This window comes from Salvelinus alpinus, chromosome 9 (genome assembly GCF_045679555.1).
Source record: "Salvelinus alpinus chromosome 9, SLU_Salpinus.1, whole genome shotgun sequence".
NCBI classification, from domain to species: domain Eukaryota; kingdom Metazoa; phylum Chordata; class Actinopteri; order Salmoniformes; family Salmonidae; genus Salvelinus; species Salvelinus alpinus.
The window spans coordinates 86,994,123-87,018,643 of NC_092094.1; the positions used below are offsets into that span (position 1 = coordinate 86,994,123).

A 24,521-nucleotide genomic window follows, 5' to 3' on the forward strand; every position below is an offset into this window, starting at 1 on the left:
TCTCCAGTGTACAACGGGGTTTTGGGCCGTGCCATATCATCCAAATGGTTCAGGATATAATCTCACACTCCCATGTCCTGGAGGAAACTCCATCTCAGGGAAATGAGACTGGCCTCTGGCCCCTGATGATGAAAGGCTGCTGTTGACAGATGTAGTTTACCTATAAGAGTGCTCTGTGTTTGTCGCCACTGCAGGGGTTTTTGTTCCTGGGTGGCTGGGTGTGTTTTAGCTAGCATACCTTCTAGTAAATTCTGCAGAGAGGAAGTCTATTGCCAGTAAGGTTTTGGGAAAGATATGCAGGTCACTGTACCCTGTAACATAGAGACCCACACACAGCGGTGCTCTTGTTTTTAGGGCAGTGGGGGGGGGGGGGGGGGGGGGTAGGGAGGGGTAGTGGAGCTGTGAGTGTAACTGGAGCTGGCTAAGGAATGCAGGGGTGTTTTTGGAGGAGCAGTTGGGGTGGGGAGGGTGATTAGGGGGTTGACAGCTGAGTGCTGACCCGTCTATAATGACAAATCATCCGGCAGGTGTGTGGCTCTGCACCCCCACCCCCTCATTCCCAGGCCAGGATTTCCAACCCCTGCTGGATCGAAGCGCTAAAGGAAGACTTCCGGACATGAGGCCTGCTGTCCAAGAGGCTCATGACTGGCCTTTCAGAAGTATGAAACAGGTCTTTGTGGAGAGCTCCAGCCAGGACCTCCCAAACACTGACCTTAATAACCCTTTACTGTCACCACACACCTCAGCCCTGATATCTTACAGTAGCTCCACCACCTTCAACCAGAAGGCTGTAGTCTTGGATAGTTGAAAGTTAATTGAGTTTTGACATAGCAAAATATTTTTACTCTCACCGTGTACAGAGTAGAATTGTCCCAGTTTTGTCCCATAGTGCGGTAGTGACGGGAGTTAAGATGCTCCGTCTCTGCTATGGCCACGAGTGATGGGAAGTAACACTTCTCCTTGATCTTTTGTGTTGCAAAAACAACTGCATTCCCAGGATCAGAGAGTGTGGTCTGGGAGCAGACAGGTGCTGAGCTGCAGCCTGGTCTGGGGTCAGTGACCAGACCGTTGTGAAAGTAAAGTGCAGTAGCAGAAGGAGGGAGACGGAGACGTACTGTAACAGCAGCTGGCTATCACTACTAGACGCCATGCTTCAGTGATTCATGGTTTTCTGATAGGAGCCTCTATTATACACTCGCAGTGGAGTTAATTTATACTGATACGCTATTGTATATGATCACAACCCACTCAGTCCTACATACAGGGATGTTTTCATAGGGGGATACAACCAAGCAACCTGCCATAATCCCACAGTGTCAATCAGCAATGTTTTAATAAGGCTGGTCCAAATGAATTAATACATTGTCTCTTGTGTATGTGGTTTGTGAGAGCACCACCAACTGTTGACCATCTATAGGCAAGTGTGGTTGTGGCAGCATTATATCTGGGCCTCTTTTCTTTACGTCATGGCTGGGTTTCCCCACAGCCAACACATGGAGTCTAGACAAGGGACTCGATCCAGCCAGTCTGCCAATCCCTCACATAACGTAGCTGCTCCAAAGCAGGCCGTTTTCACTCAGCCTCAGTCCTGCAGCTATTTCACTGAAGTCTAACACCCTCCCTGCCTTCCACACACACACACTCGCACAACAGAAAGAGAAGCCACACATTTTCAGATGATAACCACGCGGAACCTTCCGGAACATTTCGGCACTTATCTTTTCACTTTGAATTAGAGGTGTGCCTCCATGTAGTTTTCCAGGCAACAGGAGCAGGGAATACTTTTGGGGTTCCAACCAGAAATCAAAGACGATTATTAGCGTTAGCAGGAGACATTTCCCAGGTATTCACCGTTCCAAGCCAGAGGAAAAATGCTGTTAGCTCAAACAGTTCGGAGGCATTTGGTGTTCGGAAAGGGGTGGATGGTAGCATGAACACTGAAAAACGGATTCTAGAATAATATTGTTATTACTCCATTGTGGTAATACACTGATCCAAGGTGTTCATGTTTTTAGATTTAACAGTAGGATCATTAGTTTTCCATTTCTATGCCGTGTAGGACAATGTATACTGAACAAAAATATAAACGCAACATGCAAGAATTTTAATTGATTTTACTGAGTTACAGTTCACATGAGGAAATCAGTCAATTGAAATACATTAATTAGGCCCTAATCTATGGATTTCACATGACTGGGAATAAAGATATGCATCTGTTGATCACAGATAATGAAAATAATAAAAATTGGCCTCAGGATCTCGCCACAGTATTTTCGTGCATTCAAATTGCCATCGATAAAAGGCAATTGGGTTTGTTGACCGTAGCTTATACCTGCCCATGTTCACAAAGTCGACATCAGCAAACCGCTCGCCCACACGACGCCTTACACATGATTTGCGGTTGTGAAGCGGGTTGGACATCCTACCAAATTCTCTAAAATGACAAGAAATTAACATTCAATTCTCTGGCAACAGTGTGACAGATCTCCACATTTTCGTATGGCTTTTTATTGTTCCCAGCACAAGGTGCACCTGTGTAATGATCATACTGTTTAATCAGCTTCTTGATATGCCACACCTGTCAGGTGGGAGGATTATCTTGGCAAAGGAGAAATGCTCACTAACAGGGATGTAAACAAATTTGCGCACCAAATTTGAGAGACATGAGCTTTTTGTACGCATGGAACATTTCTGAGGTCTTTTATTTCAGGTCATGAAACATGGGACCAATACTTAATATTTTTGTTCAGTGTAGTATAACAAAGAGCTGGACATTCTATAGGATCCATACGTTATCATGGGTTTTTGTATGGACTAAAGCACCAACTAAACTCACGCTTACAAATGTCATTCTGTCATCTCTATCGCCTGCATTAGTCTATTCCCGCCCCCCTAAGCGGCATAATGGACCAGTCCAAAGTGACCCATATTTACCCAATAACAGGAGGCTTTGAAAAGGCCCAGATCGAGTTGCAGCTAATGCTCCAGTGGGGCCCGGAGAGTGAAAGATGTTACCGGCCGAAACGGCTTGGGTTTCAGGGGCCTGTGAACAAAAGGCAGCCAGTCCTCTGGGAGAAAGAGAGTGAGGAGGAGGGGGGGGAGAGAGGTGTAAGCCTAACTTTGTCTCAGAAGGTAAAATACATACACAGTATAGTGAAATAGTAGCAGCAAAGCTGGTTCAGTGCACCATGTATACTGTTGAGTGTCTCATTCATTCAGTATATGTCTATTGCTGTGTACCAATTACCAAACTTCATTTTCTGTTTGCAAATGTTTTATGAAGCACCCATGTAAAATATTTGTCTGTTTGTCTGTCTGGAAGTGTGTGTGTATATAAAGTAAAGCTTTGAGAGGAGATGCACTTACAGGAGGAGAGTTAATGGAGCTGAACTGAACTAACGTGTGGCGTTAGGGGGTAGCAGAAGGCAGACCGACTGGTTTAGTTTAACGGCTTTAGACTAGTGGAATCGCTGGTGATGATACTCAAAGGTGATTTCACTCTACATCCTCCAACTCTCTCTCTCTCCTCCCACCATTATTCTCCCTCCCTCCCCCTTTCGCTCTCCCTCCTTAGGGGCAGGCTGGTATAAAGTTACACAGAGCTCTCAGCTTTCTTGGAAGGAATGACCACACGAGTAGCTTGGGGATTAGATTAGCAGGAAGAGCAGACTTAGCCGGGCTGGAAATAGACCACTTTTTCACTGTTAAAAGGGCCCAGTACAATATAATCAATAGTCAGCACTCATCTGCTGTGGGGAGAGGAGCAGGAAGCCATCGGAGAAGGCATCAAGTGCTCTGTGAAGGACAGGCTACAGGAGCTCAGGCTAAATGAAGTTATTATTAATCACTGGGATGCCTGTTTTGGACTTGTGTGTTGTTTCTCTAGTGGGTGAAGAGTGGTCTTTATGTACAAAACCCGATCCGTCCTTCTCTTCTTACGTCTGGAACTTAACCACTGATGGCTAGAATTAATTTTCTGTTCATGTCAATGCATAACACATTAGTAAATGCCATATTAATGACCATGCATACGTTATGCTCAGCAGTTGGTTTTTAGATATTATTCTTTTCATATACTGTGTATCATGTCAAATACACACAGGTACACATGTAAACTGCCAAAAAGAAATGCTCCATAAACACATACTCCAGCACACACCACTTCCCTCCCACTCCTACAGTCTCTCTCCGAGCCTCCCCACGTGTTGGGATACTCTGTAAAGCAGACCGAACCGGAGCAGAAATCAGAGGGCTGTCCGTGTGCTCACTTCCTATTTCACTTTCCCTGACTCTCAGGGACAGGAGGCACAAAGCCTAACTCGTGTGGGGGATTTAGCCCTCTGGGCTGTGAGTGTGGGAGAGGAGAGGGGTGAGTGTGTGCTGTCTGTTGCTTTGGGTCTCAGTGGCTTGAGGACTATGTTAGCTTAGTAGTCAGAGACTGTAGAAACCAGTGAGGGAGGCACAGTAGTGTGGGGGTGGGAGGTCGCTACCTTGGTGCCCACTGAGCTGACTGAGTGTGTGAGGAGGAGGGGAGGTAGAGTCAGGAAGAGCTCCCCCGTCACCACAGAGACCAGGGTACTAAGGTACAGTAGACAGCTCAGCTGTTTTTCCATCTACAGCTCAGAGTGAAAATGAACAGTGACTCGCCATCCTCTGGTGGGCTAGGGCGACATCTGTATGCACTTAAAAATAAAAGACACCTATAATACTATAATGGTGGCAGGGTGGAGGGGCGCCGAGGCACAAGGTGTTTGTGAGTGTGCACTGTGTGGGGTTGATGGGCGGTTTACTCCTGCCTTTATATGGGGCTGAGGGAATTCTGGAGGGCTAGAAAAACCTTGGGTGCGGGCCAAGTGTCTGAGGAAAAATCAACCAATGCTCAAACGCTTCACATCAACTGCATCAATGCCCTTGCATCCAAGCTTTGGATGTGTTGACTGGGTGATTACTTTTTAAAGGCCTCACCACCTCTAAAGACAGACTGTGTAGATTTTATCTTCACATCACATATACAGTAGTTAGTAGCAGTGATGCTAATATAGGGATGATGAAGGAGAGGGGATAGTGGACTAATATACAGTGCCTTCGGAAAGTATTCAGACCCCTTGACTTTTTCAAAATTTTGTTACGTTACAAGCTTATTCTAAAATGTATTAAATAGTTTTTTTCTCTTATCAATCTACACACAATATCCCATAACCACAAAGCAAAAACTGTTTTTTTGACATTTTTACAAATGTATTAATATTAAAAATCATCCCATTTATAAGTATTCAGACCCTTTACACAGTACTTTGTTGAAGCATCTTTGGCAGCGATTACAGCCTCGAGTCTTCTTGGGTATGACGCTACAAGCTTGGCACACCTGTATTTGGGGAGTTTCTCCCATTATTCTCTGCAGATCCTCTCAAGCTCTGTCAGGTTGGATGGGGAGTGTCGCTGCACAGCTATTTTCAGGTCTCTCCAGAGATGTTCGATCAGGTTCAAGTCCAGGCTCTGGCTGGGCCACTCAAGGACATTCAGACTTGTCCCGAAGCCAATCCTGCGTTGTCTTGGCTGTGTTCTTAGGGTCGTTGTCCTGTTGGAAGGTGAACCTTCACCCCAGTCTGATAACCTGCTTCCAGAGTACTCAGGACTTCATCAAGGATATCTCTGTACTTTTCTCCATTCATCTTTCCCACGATCCTGACAAGTCTCCCAGTCCCTGCCGCTGAAGAACATCCCAACAACATGATGCTGCCACCACCATGCTTCACCGTAGGGATGGTGCCAGGTTTCCTCCAGACGTGACGGTTGGCATTTAGGCCAAAGAGTTCAATCTTGGTTTCATTAGATCAGAGAATCTTGTTTCTCATGGTCAGAGTCTTTAGGTGCCTTTTGGCAACCTCCAAGCGGGCTGTCATGTGCCTTTTACCGAGGAGTGGCTTCCGTCTGGCCACTCGACTGTAAAAGCTTGATTGGTAGAGTGCTGCAGATATGGTTGTCCTTCTGGAAGGTTCTCCCATCTCCACAGAGGAACTCTGGAGCTCTGTCAGAGTGACCATTGGGTTCTTGGTAAACACCCTGACCAAGGCTCTCCTCCCTGATTGCTCAGTTTGGCCGGGCAGCCAGCAAGTGTATGGTGGTTCCAAACTTCTTCCATTTAAGAATGATGGAACCCACTGTACCCTTCCCCAGGTCTGTTCCTCGACACAATCCTGTCTCGGAGCTCTACTCTATTCCTTCGACCTGATTACTTGGTTTTTGCTCTGGCATGCACTGTCAACTGTGGTACCTGTATATAGACAGGTGTGTGCCTTTCCAAATCATGTCCAATCAATTACAGGTGGACTCCAAGTTGGAGAAACATCTCAATGATGATCAATGGAAACAGGATGCACCTGAGCTCAATTTCGAGTCTCATAGCAAAGGGTCTGAATACTTATGTAAATAAGGTAGATGCTTTTTATTTTTAATACATTTAAAAAAATGTCTAAACCTGTTTTCCCTTTGTCATTATGGGGTATTGTGTGTAAAATGAGGGAAAATACATTTAATACATTTTGGAATCAGACTAACGTAACAAAATGTGGAAAAAGTCAAGGGGTCTGAATACTTTCCAAATGCACTGTAGGTGCTGACACTGCTTTGTTACAAAATTATATATTTTTCTGGTATGGTTCTTCTCTCTATCTGTTGGTAGGTATTTGAACCACGTGCGTACTGCCCAGCCCCAGGACATGGCTGGAGGATACAACTCAGGACTGGCGTGTCATCGAGCCATCCAGGATGCCTTCAGTGGGCTCTTCCATCCACTGGGCTGACCCCTCAAAAACAGAGAGGAGCTCAGAAATATGAGGCTGTCAATATAACCTCTTGTCTAAGGACTCAAATCACCACCCTGCTCTACATTGTGGAGGGAGCCATAGACCGCTATGGATGGTGGTCTAAAGTCAGACCAGGATGTATATGTTGCTATTTTTGTATTGTCTTATTTTCATTTTTATTAAAATAAATATTTAAAAAAATAAGCCAGTTGCAATCTGAACCATGTCCTGTTTGTTGGATAATAAAACTTTTGAAACAATGCCTTATTGTTTGACCAGGATAATGGACAAGTATTTGAAATAGTCAACAACAACCCGTTTGAATGTTGTTTTTAAGTCAAGACGTTACCATGATTTAGATCATGACCGCCTCATTGACACTTTAAAATAAAAACGTGAACACCATTCACAGATCAAAAACTAAATGTATAATTTGAATGTCTCAGAATGACTTCCTTGGTCAAATATATTCAATCTTTCGTCTCCCCACACTTCTCTCTTTGGCGCTGGTTCTTCTATGGTTTCTGAGGAGAGGAGAAAGAGTATTTGTATTTTCAGTCTTTCAGAGAGTGAATGAATCATGCATGTTTGAGTACTGTGTGAATGAAAGCTCACCTGCCTGTGTGTGTTCTTACTGATGAAGAGCACCTCTTTGGGGATAGTGAAGGTCACACACATCTCCTTATTGGGGGCCACATTCCTCACCAGATGCACAGAGCACCGCCCCTCTAGGGATAACCCCAGGCTGGCTGAGGCCCTTTCCACCATGTCTCTCTGAGGGTCGTACTCCTTAGAGAACCCATATCAGTGCACCTGCGGCAGTTTCACATCACATGTACACTGGCTGTCCCCTTCAGCAGTGCACGCAGCATCTGCTTCAGTGGCGCCTGGATGAAGGCCCTGCCGTCCAGGTTAAAGGTTGCAACCTTAAGCTCCACCTTGTTCAGCTTGCAGTTGTGCTGCAGCCAGCGGTGGGACTCAGGTTTGAGGTCAATGGCCAACAGTGCAGCAGGGATGACAAAGGAACCCACACCAGCGAACACATCCAGCACGGTGTCACCGCGTTTTAGAAGAGCCACCACACGCTCATGCTTCGTGCTAAGACAAGGGTTCTGTTGGGGTTCGTTCCTTGTTCCTTGTCAATCATTGGCTTATTGGTGAAATTAGTATTTTGACAATATCTTTAAATCATTCAAAAACCGTTATTAATGCAATTGTAGACAGAAGTTGGCAACAGGAACATAGCACGCATGTTTCCGAGTAAGTTCTGTAAAATAGAAAAGGGTCCGAGTTGTTTTATCATGCCTACAGTCATATATCTTAGTGATGTCACTGCCTACGTCATTACCTTCTTCTCATGAGACCAAACCCAGGTCTACATAGCTAAACAAAAGTTTTAGTGTTATCTAAAAGCTTAGCAGTAAATGTCCAACTTGATTTATAGTGGAATGTCTGACTAGTCTCTTATCTCTTACACTCCACTGCAGAGTTCTGTCTTCACAGTCACACATTTCTCAGACAGTTTATTTATAAGAGGCAGAGATTATAAAAGACTGGAACAATATTAAACCTTTATAATGAATATATATATTGTTAATCTGTAGTCTAGGACCCTATGAATATAAGGAGGGAGGGGTCTTATAACACCTTCCCTTCTATTAATACATCAAATCAAATGTATTTATATAGCCCTTCTTACATCAGCTGATATCTCAAAGTGCTGTACAGAAACCCAGCCTAAAACCCCAAACAGCAAGCAATGCAGGTGTGAAGCACGGTGGCTAGGAAAAACTCCCTAGAAAGGCCAAAACCTAGGAAGAAACCTAGAGAGGAACCAGGCTATGAGGGGTGGCCAGTCCTCCTCTGGCTGGGCCGGGTGGAGATAACATAAGCATAATCAATTATTATAATACATCAAACATTTGGTACAGCCCTTATCATGACCCCTAGGTGAACCCCTGACAGTTCCAATACACACAGGAGAAATCAAACTCATATGTCACGCCGTTCTCACGCACCTATAGCAGAGGGAGAGTGAAGATAAGGAATGAATGCAATGCGCATGCCTCTGATTTCATGACAAACTATGTTTAATCAAAATCACAATTTCATAGGACTTACTTTGGGCACCATATTTTCCTATCCAACCATCACCTCCATCTTGAAGAAGCGGTAGTTGGAGTCAATGGTGTTGGTCGTATTGACCACACAGGTCACCCTAGGGTTCTTATCCATTATGACTTGGCCTGGAAATTGATTTGCAACAGCAGACAGCATCATGCCAGTAAAACAAAATGAATCAGCACTATCGTTTTCCTCACACACGCACTTAATGTATTTCATCGGTAGCTAATTGACCACTCAGGAAACACAATCTTGGGAGGGTGGTCAGGGATTGAAGAAAGCATCACTTGTAAAATACACAATGACCTGTCAACAGCATCTCTGATACCCATGCCTGTGTCTGTCTTCTGACAGATAGTACTACTTATATTGTGATGCAGAACAGTACAGTATGTTTGTGGCACTCTTACCTATGAGGTTTCTGTAGGGCAGCTGGTGCTCCCGCAGGTTCATATGTGCAATGTGACCCACTCGACTAAACCCTGAGTGAAATCATGTCCCTTAGGAAGCAGAGTGCACAGAACCTCCTCACTCTTCAGGTTATCATAGGTCAGCCGTAGCTTGTTGCGCTGTAGCTCGTAGCTCTTGAGGTTCTCCAAATGACCGCAACACCTCGGCCTCTGCGTCGCTGAATGAGTTAGGTGAGGAGACACTGGCAGGGTCCAGCAGCAAGAGCCTGTCATTATCGCTGCCTTCGACCGCCACAACTCTTATTAATATGCCTGGGCGCTGGAGGGCTATTTCTTTCGGGCTCTTTAACAATTTATTCAGGACTTCTTTTGTCACACGCAGGGCTGGGACAACAACTGTCTGGGCAAAGGCTTCTTTATCCAAACAAGTCGGACCTCTGGAGGAGCTGTGTATAGGCTGGGCTCCATCGCGCTGTATTGTTGCTGCACAGGCATCTGATTCTGGAACTCACAGGACAAGTTGATGCTCGGGACCGCAGAACACTGGGTCCGGTATCGATAGCGGGATTGCCAGCTGTTTTGAATTTGTAGTAGTGAGAATATTCTAGGAATAATCCTGCAATGACTAATCGTAGAAGAGGTCTCTTTGAAATATTACCTGTCCTAAACATCTACATTAGGAAAATGAAAAACAGACAATATATGTCAAATATAAAGCGGATAATTGACACACAACACTGAACGATTACTGTTTGATATTGCATGGAAAGATTACTTTATTCAGTACAAACGTAAACATTGAAACGCATTCATCACCTCAACATTGGCTCTGCATAACGCGCACATGTTTATGTCATCATTAGTGGACTTGTTTGCAGCCATATGATTCGTCAGATGGAACTGTCGATCTCTGATTTGATAGAAATGTTGTGCGACCTATAAAGGCGACTAATACATGCGGAAGTGTTTTCATGTCATATGACCACCTCAAATCACCTGTGAGAAGTTGCAAACACAGCTAGAGCATTTCTCATAGTGGAGCATATTTTATTGGTTAAAGGAAGCGTTTGCCGTCAACAGGCACCACAAACTGCACAGATGAGGTATCTATTGTATTGGTTGTTGAAAGTAACATTCTACTAACGCCTTGCTCGTGGGTAAGTCACCTGGAGACATGAGTATCAATGGAGAAGGCACCCACGTCCATTCTGACAATTGGGCCGCCGCGGAGGACATGGGCTGCGAGACCAACCCTCTCCTGGGAAATGTAAGTATGCACTCAGCTCTAGCCAGGAATTAAGAGCCATACGTTTAATAACCTTGTGTTCATTCAGACAATGGCAGTCTGGGTTTCAGTAACGTTACTCTTGGCAACCGGTTTACAATCCCAATCTAGCCTACTACAACTGGTCTCTAGTAGGGAGTTTATATTAGAAAGTGAAACGGTCAAATAGAAGGCTGGACCCAGCTAGTGAATATGAATCACATGCTCAATCTGTACAATTCTATCTCACATGACACTTTAGTTGACTTGCATTGTCTCCCTCAGCACTTTGTAAATCATGCACATTCTCATCTCAGGCTGTTTGCCATTGCAAAGTCCACTTTTCACAATGATTTGGCCCCAGGGAGGTACTGTACTCATCCCATTAGAATGATTTGTTAAAAGTTTTTCTTCTTGAGCCAGCAGATAGTGACTGGTAGGCTACATATTTCTTTGGCATTTTTTGTGTGTTAAATTTGTCATTTTCACACATCCCACTGTAAAGTGTACCTTAGAGGTCATGACAAAGAAAATAATGGCCCCTAATAAGGTCAAGCATCGCAACACTTGTCTTTAAAATGATTGATTTTGACTGGTTACTCATTATGGTGATTGATTGCTGTGAAACAAATGAACCTACATGGGAATTGGAGCACCTCAGACATTTTACTACGGCACCGAAAGAGCTTCTCTGCTAGTTCCCAAATAGCCTCATGTTTAGCCCTCTGGTCACTTTTTAATAATGTGTTCATATTTTGCATTACTCATCTCATATGTATATAATCTATTCTGTATTCTACTGTATCTTAGTATATGCCGCTCTGACATTGCTTGTCCAAATATTTATATTTTCTTAATCCCATTCCTTTACTTAGATTTGTGTGTGTGTTGTATGTTGTGAAATTGTCAGATATTACTTTACTGTCGGAGCTAGAAACTCCGCAATAACATCTGCTAAACGCATGTGACCGATAACATTTGATTTTATGTAATTATAGTGCACGTCCTGTCCACCACTGCTGTAACCTTGGCTATATCAGATCCAAAAACGTGTATGTTAATCCAGACTCATACTCCTGTTTGCTGTGACACTGACACCAGGGTTGTGGCTGGATCTCTCCAGGGTATTCCCTAATAGAGAGGCCAAGCTGAGCCAGGCATCACCCTTAATATACGCAGCTCAGGCAGCTGTCCTGCAGGCTATGGCTCAAATACACTCATCCCTCATTCCATTCCCACATCCTACATTTCATTATAGTGCAGTGATCCTCATCACCAGTGTATCACAGAAGGGTTTCCCCTAAGTAGTAGTCAGTCTGTGTCCCTTTCTTGATTATGTTTTGTATCAGAAATTGTGCTTTCAAGTAAAAGTAAGCTGTTGTATATTGATTTGTGATTGACTGAGCTCTCCTTATGCCCCCCCCCCCCCCTCTCTCTCGCTCTTCCGCTACCTCTCCAGAGAGCAGAGGAGCCAAGGGCTAAAGGGGCCTCCTTTACCTCCTCGGTCTTCAACCTGATGAATGCCATCATGGGCAGTGGCATCCTGGGCCTGGCCTATGCTATGGCCAACACAGGCATAGTGGGCTTTTGGTGAGTAGAACACATCCAGGTATATTTTTAAGAAAACATTGCGCTGCCTCTTATCCTTTTTTGTGTGCTCAGCCTTCCCATACAAGCTCTACAACTGTATCTCTATGTATGTCACTGCGATGTGAATGTGGCTCCATGTCCACCATGTCTGCAGTATCCTTTTGCTGCTAGTGTCCAGTCTGGCAGCTTACTCTATACACCTCCTACTGAAGCTGTGTGATCAAACAGGTGAGCTGGCCTTCAGATCTCATGTCAAACATCTGTATGATGTAGCATGATTAGGCTGACAATGTAATAATGGCAATCTAGATCATTCCATCGTATCTCTTAGTCAAGCTAAAATAAACCCACATGATCAGTCAGGTGATGGCACACCTCTAATTCAGTCATCTTGAGTAGGTTACAACCAGTATTGTCTCCTGAGTTGTTTTAGATAAGATGTCAATGGGAATTAGAATTATAGTACACTTCCATATAGTTCCTGTTTCAGATTAGGTGTGAACTGTAGAGAATGTACAGTATATTTGTTTATGGTGGATTGATGTGTTTATCTGTCTCCCATAGGTATCACCTCATATGAAGACCTAGGAGGCAGAGCCTTGCAGAAGCCAGGCAAAGTGAGTCCAAATAACAAATCATAAGTCACAAATAAATATTATTCACTGTTTCCATCAAGGAGGAAGTAAGACATGAAGCTTGACTTGTATGCCTAGTACAGTACTACACAGTTATGGAACGTTATGAACCCTGATATTTCACTTTTGTACCTGCGTCGGAAATAATATATCATTCAAGTAACCCCCTTTTAAATTATTTGTAGGTTCTTGTTGCAGTCACTATTCTCATCCAAAACATTGGAGGTAAGGTCAGCTTTGTTTCTTTGCTCTTAAGTTCCTAAATTCTGCATCCTGCAGTTGTAACATTTGAAATGAAGTAGCACCATTGAGAAGTAACATCTTACGGTGAGGCAGACCTGGCTCTGTTTAGCCTCAATGATGTCACAGTATCAGATGTGTCACTGGCGGGAGTGAGGAGGGTGTAAAGCTGGATATGTTTCCTGTATCTGTATGAGGCCCCGGGTTCAATCCCCGGCATCTCCACTCCTTTTAGGGCTCCTGAGTGGCGCAGCGGTCTAAGGCACGGCATCTCGGTGCAAGAGGCATCAATGACAGTCATTGTAAATAAGAATTTGTTCTTAACTGACTTGCCTAGTGAAATAATAGTAAATAAACTGCTCATTTGACTCGTGTTTACTGCAGTCTTACTGGGCCTCCTGCTGGAAACCAAAGGGCCCTGCACCACAACCCTTCCTGGTGTGGCCATTGGCCCGAGTCCCTGATAACCTTTAACCTCAAGGCACTGTCCCCTCTGGCCCCTTCCATATGGGGCTGAAACACACTAATTGATCTCAGATGGTGACCCTCATAGTCCCACCCCTCAGTGATGAGACCTAATGAGAGCCCCCACTTCTACCTCCCCCTCCCTTCCTCAGCCCTACTTCTCACACAGATGGGAGCCTAGGTGCTCTCTCTTGCCCAGTCATTAGCAGCTGGGCTGAGTGGATTATTATTGCAGTGCCCTTTGAAATGTTTGTGGTTGTCCCAGCATGGGGCAGTCCTTGAGAGGGCCTATGCACTGCCATGCCCCCCTGCGTCCGTCCTTTTATAAGGGGTGCAATTAGCTCCCTCTGGGTAAACACTTATCTACCCTGCCAAAAGCTGATGGGCCTATCGACCTTAATTACTACATGGCCTAGGGCAGTGGCTCCCAACTAGGGGTACTTGGCCTATCCACATGGGTACTTGAGAACTCATGAGATCATAGGCCTACTGGTAAAATGCACATGAGGGGGTACATCAGGGGTACTCCAAGCAGAGTAAAATTCAGTTGGTGGTACAGTAACTGAAAGGGTTGGGAATCACTGGCCTAGGGCTCTCAGACCCCCACCCACTAGCTTAATGAAATGAAAGTGCCTCTGTCTTGTGCTAAATACACCTTCCCACTGTGCCCACAGGGTACATACTGTACATACACAAATACATTACACAGTACACCAATTCTCCTTTTTTTGTTGATAAAGACCATAATTCAACAGCTTTTGATTGAAAGAATATTATTTTTATGCTCATGGCCTTATGTTTAGAGATATAAGTACACTGCTCAAAAAAAGAAAGGGAACACTTAAACAACACAATGTAACTCCAAGTCAATCACACTTCTGTGAAATCAAACTGTCCACTTAGGAAGCAACACTGATTGACAATAAATTTCACATGCTGTTGCGCAAATGGAATAGACAAAAGGTGGAAATTATAGGCAATTAGCAAGACACCCCCAATAAAGGAGTGGTTCTGCAGGTGGTGACCACAGACCACTTCTCAGTTCCTATGCTTCCTGGCTGATGTTTTGGTCACTTTTGAATGCTGGCGGTGCTTTCACTCTAGTGGTAGCATGAGACGGAGTCTACAACCCACACAAGTGGCTCAGGTAGTGCAACTCATCCAGGATGGCACATCAATGCGAGCTGTGGCAAGAAGGTTTGCTGTGTCTGTCAGCGTAGTGTCCAGAGCATGGAGGCGCTACCAGGAGACAGGCCAGTACATCAGGAGACGTGGAGGAGGCCGTAGGAGGGCAACAACCCAGCAGCAGGACCGCTACCTCCGCCTTTGTGCAAGGAGGAGCACTGCCAGAGCCCTGCAAAATGACCTCCAGCAGGCCACAAATGTGCATGTGTCAGCATATGGTCTCACAAGGGGTCTGAGGATCTCATCTCGGTACCTAATGGCAGTCAGGCTACCTCTGGCGTGCACATGGAGGGCTGTGCGGCCCCACAAAGAAATGCCACCCCACACCATGACTGACCCACCGCCAAACCGGTCATGCTGGAGGATGTTGCAGGCAGCAGAACGTTCTCCACGGCGTCTCCAGACTCTGTCACATGTGCTCATGTGCTCAGTGTGAACCTGCTTTCATCTGTGAAGAGCACAGGGCGCCAGTGGCAAATTTGCCAATCTTGGTGTTCTCTGGCAAATGCCAAACGTCCTGCACGGTGTTGGGCTGTAAGCACAACCCCCACCTGTGGACGTCGGGCCCTCATACCACCCTCATGGAGTCTGTTTCTGACCGTTTGAGCAGACACATGCACATTTGTGGCCTGCTGGAGGTCATTTTGCAGGGCTCTGGCAGTGCTCCTCCTTGCACAAAGGCGGAGGTAGCGGTCCTGCTGCTGGGTTGTTGCCCTCCTACGGCATCCTCCACGTCTCATGATGTACTGGCCTGTCTCCTGGAAGCGCCTCCATGCTCTGGACAGTACGCTGACAGTCACAGCAAACCTTCTTGCCACAGCTCGCATTGATGTGCCATCCTGGATGAGCTGCACTACCTGAGCCACTTGTGTGGGTTGTAGACTCCGTCTCATGCTACCACTAGAGTGAAAGCACCGCCAGCATTCAAAAGTGACCAAAACATCAGCCAGGAAGCATAGGAACTGAGAAGTGGTCTGTGGTCACCACCTGCAGAACCACTCCTTTATTGGGGGTGTCTTGCTAATTGCCTATAATTTCCACCTTTTGTCTATTCCATTTGCACAACAGCATGTGCAATTTATTGTCAATCAGTGTTGCTTCCTAAGTGGACAGTTTGATTTCACAGAAGTGTGATTGACTTGGAGTTACATTGTGTTGTTTAAGTGTTCCCTTTATTTTTTTGAGCAGTGTATATTCCCCACTACCAATGTGTCTGGCTTGTGGAAGTCGTTGTCTACTTACCGTAAATGACTGCATGACTCTAAACAATTCCATCATGTTCCCCATGTCAGTCTGTATGGACATGCAAATCTATTTTATGCCTGGTCATAAGGAAGGTCGGGGTTCTGTGGTCCATATGCCAGACGTCAGACTAAACTCCAGACTAGGTGTTATGTACTGTATTTACCATAGTGTCTGTGAGCTGAACTGAGCTCAGAGGGAATGTGTGAGCAAGGAATTTCACACACTGTAGCCATACCACTGGGCTATTATGTCTGAGGAAGGGGGATTCCTGGCACCCCTATAGTAAAGCATGCCAACACTAAGTGCACTTCATCAAGGCCAGGGCAGAGACAAGTTGTCATCTGATGCTGGGGTTACCTCACATCCTATGAGAAAATACACTGTTAAAGGCACAGTGTTCATTTCATCTGTGCGAGTCTGATAGGCGCCTAATGAGTATCTGTGCGTGTGTCTGTCTGTGTGGGCAGTAGTGTTGGAAGCGTTTTCTAATGAAAACAATTAGTGGATCAGTAGGGATAAGGGTACAGGTTAGTTTAGTTTAAAGGAGACAGGAAGTCCAGCCCCAGGGCAGTCTGGTCCAGGCAGCTAGCCCTGGCCATCCCTCGTTCCCCAACCTAATCCCCATAACGCTGCCTCCCTTAACCATAGCAACTGACTAACACTCTCTCACTTACCCTGACCTAAACACTTCTCACCCTCTGTCCCTTTGCCCCGCTCTCTCATATTAGGGGTGGGCAGTCTTACCCACAGGAAGTGACCTAAAGCCTGGCCTCTGATTGGCTGTCAGAAGAGTTTGGGTGGGAGGGAGGGGCTCTGGGGCTCATGAGACTCATACAATATCCTGTTTCCTAGGAAGCAGGAGGGAGGAGGAGAAATACCTGGATTAGTGTCAGGGATCATTATTGTTAGTATTCCTTCCCTCTCCGTTCTGGCTGCCCTGACAGGGCTTCTGCAGTGGGAACATCTGCATAGTGTCTGCAATTTAGGCTTAGCTGGGTGATCCCCGGAGTCTGCTGCCCCACCTCTGTCAGCTTGGAGAGATGTGGACTAATATTCTAAACCTTTGTCTGACCTGTGTTTGGTTGGAACAACATATTTGCTCTTGTGTGTGAACAATGTGGTTGTAACTCTAATGAGCGTCTCTGTTGATATTCCTCCCCAGCCATGTCGTCATACATGTTCATCTTGAAAACAGAGCTTCCTGCAGCCATCGCCAGCTTCCTGAGCCCAGAGACCTCTGGGTATGCATACACTTCCTGCATTTTCAATTCAAATGAGTAGACCTTTTATTCAAACAGACAAGAGACTAGTTACCAAGACATTCCTCCTGTGGTTTAGCTGCCTTATCACTAACAGTTATTTCTGTCCATATGGTGCATTAATCACATGACCTGACTGACACAAGTAAAATGCCATTTTAGAGCAGATTTGGATCAAATAACTGACATAAGACTAAGAGAATTCTAACCACAAGGCAGCTAAACCTGGAATTAACTACTCATTCCTAGCCAGGCATCAGATTCAGCTAAGATCACATGAAGAATGTGGAGGAAATATGTCACCAAACCACAATACACTGTCTAGCAGGGCTTGGAGGAAAGCCTGTGGTGTTGTGTAACATGGAGGAACTGTACCTCTGACTGACTGAGAACCATTCCTCAGACTCCATCAGTGTCCTTCATTTTGGCCTGGCTGCCTGGAAGAGGTACCCCTTCCCCTCCCTACCTCCTGAGAACAGCTCACAGAGAAGTCCAAGTCCTAGAATGTAACTTCTATCACTTTATTACCAGCCACACTGAGCTGAGCGATAGCTGTGGCTGGTCTCGGCCCAATCCGTCAACATCTGTCTCTTCCTCTCACAGCTGCTTTGTATTAGAGGCTCTCCCTCGCCCCAAATCTCTTGCATATGTTCCCTGGAATCAGAGCGATACAACGGGATATCAGTTTTGCCATTTTAATTACGGCTGTGCTGAGGGAAACAACTGTGCTGTTGATGAGTGGCTTTGGGATGTTAACACGCTCATATTGAAGCCCATTAAATGCTAAATACTCCAGTTGATTCATATTAAAAAGCATTTCCCCTTTGCAGCCTCATTTTATCTTGGTATCCCAGAGTGAAAGGCAGTCAGTTGTAGTCTATTTTGGAGCCTTCGAGTCGTGTCTGTAGTGAATTATGTACTGCCTACAGTAAGTCAATGGGCCCTTGTTAAAGGCCACTAACAAAGCCAGACATGGTCATGGACAGCTGGGATGGGTTTCTGCTGCATTGACCAGATTTATGCTAATCTCCAACACTTGGTGGAGATGGACTCATTGGCAGAGCTAGTCAAAACTCAGTCCCATCCTGCAGCTTGTTATACCACATTTCACGGGCATTTCAACAATCTTTTTTTCCCCCCTCTCCATTGAGTAATCTAACCAGGGTTGATCCATATCCTCCAGATAGTCAGTCAGTGGGCTTCCCTTTGTCAGCAGCAGTGTGGGTAGAAGCAGAGGAAAGGTTCTGAACTGAACAGTAGTGTAACCTGATTGTCCTAGGGAAGGGTTTAGGTTTGAGCTGAGACAGGCGTTTGTGTCAGAGTGGTTGTTTACATGGCATCCTGTTAAGGAATGTCCACCCCGTGCAGACAGAGACAAGACTTTGGGCCACAATGGTAATCCAGTAGCCGTGAAACTGCCAAACGAGTCACTTGGTGTTGATGTGGTCAGAGCAGGTGCTGCTGATACTGGGAGCCCCATAAACAGCCATGGAGCCAGTCCCCCATGACCCCACACTGCGTCCCTTTCCTTCCCTCCCAACACACAGCAGCCAGAGCCACCGCTCACTCCCACCCCCCCCCCCCCCCCTCGCTCTCCCACCACCCGCCTTCTGAATAAACGGCCAAGGCTATCCCTCAGCAAAGGAAAATATTATTCGCCCTCAGAAAAAAAAAATGCGGTTGAAATCTGGCCCCATCTGACAGAGCGACAGAACGTTTGCATGTGAATTACATAATTGTTATGGTTTGTGAGAGTTAAAGCCTTTAATGTATACCACATGATGAGACTGTCTCGCTGTATTTGAGCACGAAATGGAGACACTTTTTTTGTTCAGGGGAGAGGGAGATTCACCATTAGTGTCTTCAGCATCAGACTGGCGGTTCTGAAGATATCAACTTTCATCTGAAAACAGAAAATATTTTCTTTCCCTCTCTCCCTTCATCCTCTCTGACCGTCTCTCTGTAGGGGGGCCTGGTATGAAGATGGCAAAACGTTGCTGATTCTGATGACGGTGTGTGTGGTTCTACCTCTGGCTCTGCTGCCCAAGATTGGTGAGTGGCCTGGTTTGGTCTCGTCATCTGGCACTCTTGCCCCTGAATCTTTGATGGCCGTGTATATCACTATCTCTCTCCTTCCACCCTCTAGGTTTCTTGGGCTACACCAGTAGCCTTGCATTCCTCTTCATTCTCTTCTTTACAGTTGTGGTGAGTTCAGTTCAAATCTTATGCTTGTAAAGGACTTGTTCCTTTTCCTCCATAATACACCTGACCTGTTGCCTCTTTCCCAGGTTGTGGTCAAGAAGTCGGCCATCCCTTGCCCCCTCCCAAGCAATGTGACCCTGAGCATCAACCAGGTAACAACCACAATGCAAACTGCCCTGGCCACACACACCAAATACTGTTGGTCACATTGACCTGAAGGCTGTGCGCTTTACTGCAGGCCTGGTTCAGGGCCATAGGATTAGGCCATAGGACACAATCCTGGAGATTGAGTTTCTGAATGGGAGGCTTTGGTGGCTGACTGAGCTAGTTATGTATGACGAAGACCAGGGAACACTGCACTGTGATTGGTGGCAGTCCTGGAGGGGAGGAAGTACCTACGGCCTCGCCAGTGCAAGGAAGTGACCTTTGACCTTATTGGATATAAGCGCAGCACTATTGCTTCCTTGTACACAGTCACGGCTTTGGGTCCATTTTTAAATGGTTGCTTTTTACGTTTCTCCACAGCCATGACTGGAATTTAATCTACCCCAACAACGCTCACATGTTCAGCCACCTTTTACAACTGGAATAAGAATGGAATAGCTTTAACCTTGCTGCATTTTCTCTGTTCATTTCATTTTTCCAGGTATCCAATTCCTCGGAATCGGAATGTACGCCCAAACTCTTTGTCATCTCCAGTAAGGTATGTATGCATTGGTTGAAAAGTTGTCTCCATCAACCCTGGATATGTAGTCCATAAAACACAGAAGCTATATAATAATTGGTAAGCTGCAATAAGTAGTGCAGTATAATGATTACAGTTGCAGAAGCAGTCTTATGGCTCTTTTAGCGCTTCAGTAAATGGCACCGTCTGTCTCTAGTTCTTAGTTGCTCACTGATGACATTTCCCAATCATTAAGAGTGCAGGATTGTGCAGTGTATGGAACAGCACGTGTGTGACATTACCACACTTCAGTTTTGTTGGTAATGACTACTATTATAACTTCAACTACTAGATCCGCACACTGCCGCTCCCCCTCCCCGGGTTACCGTATAAACTGCTCCCCCTCCCCGGGTTACCGTATAAACCGCTCACCCCTCCCCGGGTTACCGTATAAACCGCTTACCCCTCCCCGGGTTACCGTATAAACCGCTCACCCCTCCCCGGGTTACCGTATAAACCGCTCACCCCTCCCCGGGTTACCGTATAAACCGCTCACCACTCCCCGGGTTACCGTATAAACCGCTCACCCCTCCCCGGGTTACCGTATAAACTGCTAAGGCCTAAATGACTGCAGTGTGGTGAATGATTGATGTGTGTTTCAGAGTGCTTACACCATCCCCACCCTGGCTTTCTCCTTCCTCTGCCACACTGCCGTGTTGCCCATCTACAGTGAGATGGACCGGTCAGTACCCTGCCTGACACATCCCATACACATCATACTGTATATACCTGTGTATTCAATGTCCTTACTACAACCCTCGGCCTGCATGGGGTTGCTCTCTGTCTTGTTGTTAATCAAGCATAACAACCTCAGCCGCCGTTTATCCTCATCCTTCCTCACTGAATGTATATATTTCTGGACAAATAGGATGTGACAGTGACATCCACTTCCGCTTTACTTCCGTATTGTCTCCCATGCTTTTTTGAACTGGCTTTACAATTATATAGTCATATTCATGAAAATGCGGTCATTTTTCTTTATTTATGTATGTATGTAGATGAATTTACTTCTACCAGATGCATTTTATGAAGTTTTTGCTCTTGAATACCATTGTGCTATGTTTCTGTCTATTGAAGAGCATTCTGAAAAACTACAAGGCTGAGTGGGAAGTCATTTCCTGTTTACATTCACAGCATATTGCTATGGAAATGATCATGGCCTCTGGAGTTATCATGTATGTATTGTGGGGCCTTTTTAAATGTATGTATACTGAAATAATAAATCACTCTCCTGATGTGTGTTTAGGCCCAGTAAGAAGAGGATGCAGAATGTGACCAATGTTAGCATCTCTCTGAGCTTCCTGCTCTACCTGATCTCTGCTTTGTTTGGCTACCTCACCTTCTACAGTAAGAGGATAGTGACACCTCACAGAGAGAGAGCTGGTTGAAACTATTAAATCCATGGTGTCTCCCCCTCCTTCCAAAATGTTGGACCAGTCCTTCACTCAAATAAATGTTATTGGTTGCATACACATATTTAGCAGATGCTATTGTTGGTTTTGCACAATGCTTGTGTTCCTAGCAGTAATATCTAACAATACACACATCTAAAAAGTAATGGAATTAAGAAATATTAGGACGAGCTCTGCTATATCTCTGACAGGCCACGTGGACTCTGAGCTCTTGCTAAGCTACGACACGTACCTGCCGCGTGATGTCTTGGTGATGGCTGTGCGTCTGGCCATCCTGCTGGCTGTGCTGCTTACTGTACCTCTCATCCATTTCCCTGTAAGTACTGTACCCCTCTTAGACTACTGCTCTGCGTCTGCTTGTTTGCTTACACTCTCATACTTCCATATGAGTAGTTGGGGCATTCTATCTGCAAAATGACCAATAATGTACATGTCTGTCCCATAAGTTATCTGACTTGCCTCCAATCACAGTACCATATTTTAATGAGTCCAGTTGTATGACTGCTCTAAACCTGTGCTGTCTGTCCTAAAGGCCCGGAAGGCAATGTCAGTGCTGTTTTGTGGAGATAGGCCTCTCTCCTGGGTGTATCATATCTTCTCTACTCTCCTGATCCTGACTGTGGTGATGCTGCTGGCCATCCTTGTCCCTGACATCAGGAATGTGTTTGGGGTTGTGGGTAGGTGTTTAGTCATTTAACTAATGGGGTTTTCTTTGAGGGGGGGAGGGGGGGGGGGTTATTGTACCATTTGCATTCATACATTAGGACCTTATCAGCTAAATGGGTTTCAAATGGTTGGTTACATAAACATGTTCTCATGTTTAGGGTGACTGTCTTTTAATCTGTAGTTTTGATTTGGGTGTTAAGTATATTGTGTGTACTGTATGTTCTGAGCTGTTGAGATGTTTTACCGCCTGTGTCTCTGCATCCTCCAGGCTCGACCACGTCGACCTGCCTGTTGTTTGTGTTCCCGGGTATCTTCTACCTCCGGCTCAGCAACCAGCCGCTCAAGTCTCTGGAGTCTGTCGGGGTAAGTGCACGCTTCCCAAATTCATCCTCATACTGGAGTTGTTTAGCCTCAACTCATAGAAAATAGGAATATGTAATGGCTGGAAACTCAAGAAAACAACACCACTATTGAATATATATATATATATAGCCATCTATTCATAGTTATTCTACAATATCATCTGGCAATGTAATGATTATGACTACCTGTGGTTGTATATACTTTAATACTAAGGTGATGTCACCCCCCTCCCCCAGGCTGTATGTCTGCTGATCTTCGGCCTGTTTGTGGGACTGCTCAGTCTGTGTGTCATCGTGGTCACCTGGGCACAGAACCCCTGAACAGGACCACAGAACTAGACCACCCACAGCTCTGCTCCATAGAGCCTAAAGGGAGAATTATGCCAAAGAAATACTATTAGGCAGCACAACAGAACTCTATGACCACAAAAGACTGTATGACCGCTACACTTCACCCAGACTCTGAAAGCATTCGACTGCCCAACACCCCCATACAATCAGTGCTGCTCTTGTGCTTTTATGTGAACTGTACCTTTTTAGCTATAGTGCTTCTAAAGCTTCAGAGTTGCCTTTTTTAGTTATGGACAATGTGTACACTTGACAATAAATCTTGAATGTGGGAGGACTTATTCTTGAATGTGGGATGACGTATTAGTATCGGAGTCGGTGAAGTTATTCTATTCATACTGTTATTTTTTAACTCATTATTGACAAGATTAAGAAATCGTTCATAACACTTTAGAGCCAAGCTCTTTTATTGGGGCTGACCATGTTGAAGACCGACCAATTACCAGACAAGAGTCATGCTCAGATCGTCATGCTCAGATCTGTCAATTTTCAGATGTTAAGTTAATGACAACTTCATTTTTAAGCCCATGTTTTATCTTAATTTTTAAAAAGATCTGTCAGCAGTATTTGACAGAGGGGGCAAACTGAGTGGACTAGTAAGTGGTTCCTTCCAAGGTGAACCATGGAGCAAAGTATAGAGCCAGTGCTGGGTAGGACTTGCAGGTGGTATGTTAATAAATTAATTTGACAAGCTATGTAGCCTATTGACTCCTTGTTGAATAAATAAAATATTTTGTTTCTGCTGTAATACTAGCCACCTACAATTTTATGAAGTTAGCTTAAACAAGCAAGCTAGATAGGTTCCCAATCTACCAACCACAGCCTGAATTCACTTGGTAGCTAGTTATCAGTCAAATTAGAGTATCTTATCTAACCATCTTAGCTGGAATGCCTGCTGGCAAGGTTGCTAGACTTTAGAAAAGCAAGCAATTTCTAAATGTATTGAATAAGACTCACATTCCTTTCAATCTTTTAGCCAGATTTTGGCAAAGATGCAGAGAAGCATATTTAGTTTCTTTAAAAAAAGCACCACCAGTCAGGAGGATACAAGACAGCACAAGACATAGATAAATACTTGGTTTAAATGTAATCTGGCACCTTATGATCATGATATGTGCCTATATGATCCCATGTACTGGTGTAATATCCTAGACATGTTAGTGCAGCATATCGAGATGTGTGATATACAAAAGTCAGAATGACAATCGACAACAGGTAAATGACACCAGGTAAAGAGGTATGCTTACATAACACATGCAGAAAAATAGGCATTACTCATGTACTTTGTGCCCCCTCTAAAATGATGGGTGCATGACACCCCTGGACCGCTGTAACTCTACATCATTTGAAGCTGTGGAAGACCATGAACTGCCAGATCCCTAAATTAGTTTTTGCTTTCAGAGACAGATTCTTGTTTGTAAATGAAAGTGCTGTATAAAATACATCTATTAGTAGTTTACATGGTCTCTCTGACAATCATGTCATTTTCAGTTACTTAATGTTGCTCTGTGTTTAGTGAATATACTATACACTCCTCGACTGCACCTCGGGTATCAATCGTAGAAAAGTTATCCTACATCGACC

At 45.0% G+C, this 24,521-nt stretch overlaps 2 protein-coding genes and 2 pseudogenes across 6 annotated transcripts in view; 2 read left to right on the forward strand and 2 right to left on the reverse strand.

Annotated features, from left to right (window-relative positions):
• Positions 1–7,010, forward strand: part of mnat1 (MNAT1 component of CDK activating kinase) — a 65,600-nt gene extending 58,590 nt beyond the window's left edge. For all 4 annotated transcript variants that reach the window (XM_071327718.1, XM_071327716.1, XM_071327715.1 and 1 more), the window contains one exon: positions 6,683–7,010. In XM_071327718.1, the coding sequence (XP_071183819.1) occupies positions 6,683–6,803 (121 nt within the window). In that variant the 3' untranslated portion in view covers positions 6,804–7,010. The remainder of the gene's footprint in view (positions 1–6,682) is intronic.
• A 216-nt stretch (positions 7,011–7,226) lies between these two features.
• LOC139531011 (tRNA (guanine(37)-N(1))-methyltransferase-like) lies at positions 7,227–8,058 on the reverse strand (annotated as a pseudogene).
• On the reverse strand, positions 7,936–9,850 carry LOC139530917 (tRNA (guanine(37)-N(1))-methyltransferase-like; annotated as a pseudogene).
• Positions 9,851–10,246: 396 nt separating this feature from the next.
• Positions 10,247–23,632, forward strand: slc38a6 (solute carrier family 38 member 6). Of its 2 annotated transcripts, XM_071327713.1 has the most exons (16): positions 10,247–10,607; positions 12,064–12,194; positions 12,349–12,422; positions 12,759–12,811; positions 13,015–13,054; positions 17,127–17,205; positions 19,190–19,275; positions 19,370–19,428; positions 19,512–19,577; positions 20,072–20,128; positions 20,752–20,831; positions 21,396–21,496; positions 21,753–21,877; positions 22,094–22,238; positions 22,496–22,590; positions 22,827–23,632. In XM_071327713.1, the coding sequence occupies exons 1-16, from the start codon at positions 10,515–10,517 to the stop codon at positions 22,908–22,910; spliced, it is 1,368 nt and encodes a 455-aa protein (XP_071183814.1). In that variant the 5' UTR covers positions 10,247–10,514; the 3' UTR covers positions 22,911–23,632. The 2 variants fall into 2 exon arrangements, with proteins under 2 accessions (XP_071183814.1, XP_071183815.1); XM_071327714.1 differs by lacking the exon at positions 10,247–10,607 and having other exon boundaries at positions 12,075–12,194; positions 12,267–12,422.
• The last annotated feature ends 889 nt before the right edge of the window (positions 23,633–24,521 follow it).

Excerpts from the sequence above, each read along its gene's own strand:
- slc38a6 (XM_071327713.1), top strand. The coding sequence starts at position 10,515 with ATGAGTATCAATGGAGAAGGCACCCACGTCCATTCTGACAATTGGGCC. Across the intron at positions 19,429-19,511 it reads TTCTCTTCTTTACAGTTGTG|GTTGTGGTCAAGAAGTCGGC; the intron begins GTGAGTTCAGTT and ends CCTCTTTCCCAG. Across the intron at positions 20,832-21,395 it reads ATCTACAGTGAGATGGACCG|GCCCAGTAAGAAGAGGATGC; the intron begins GTCAGTACCCTG and ends ATGTGTGTTTAG.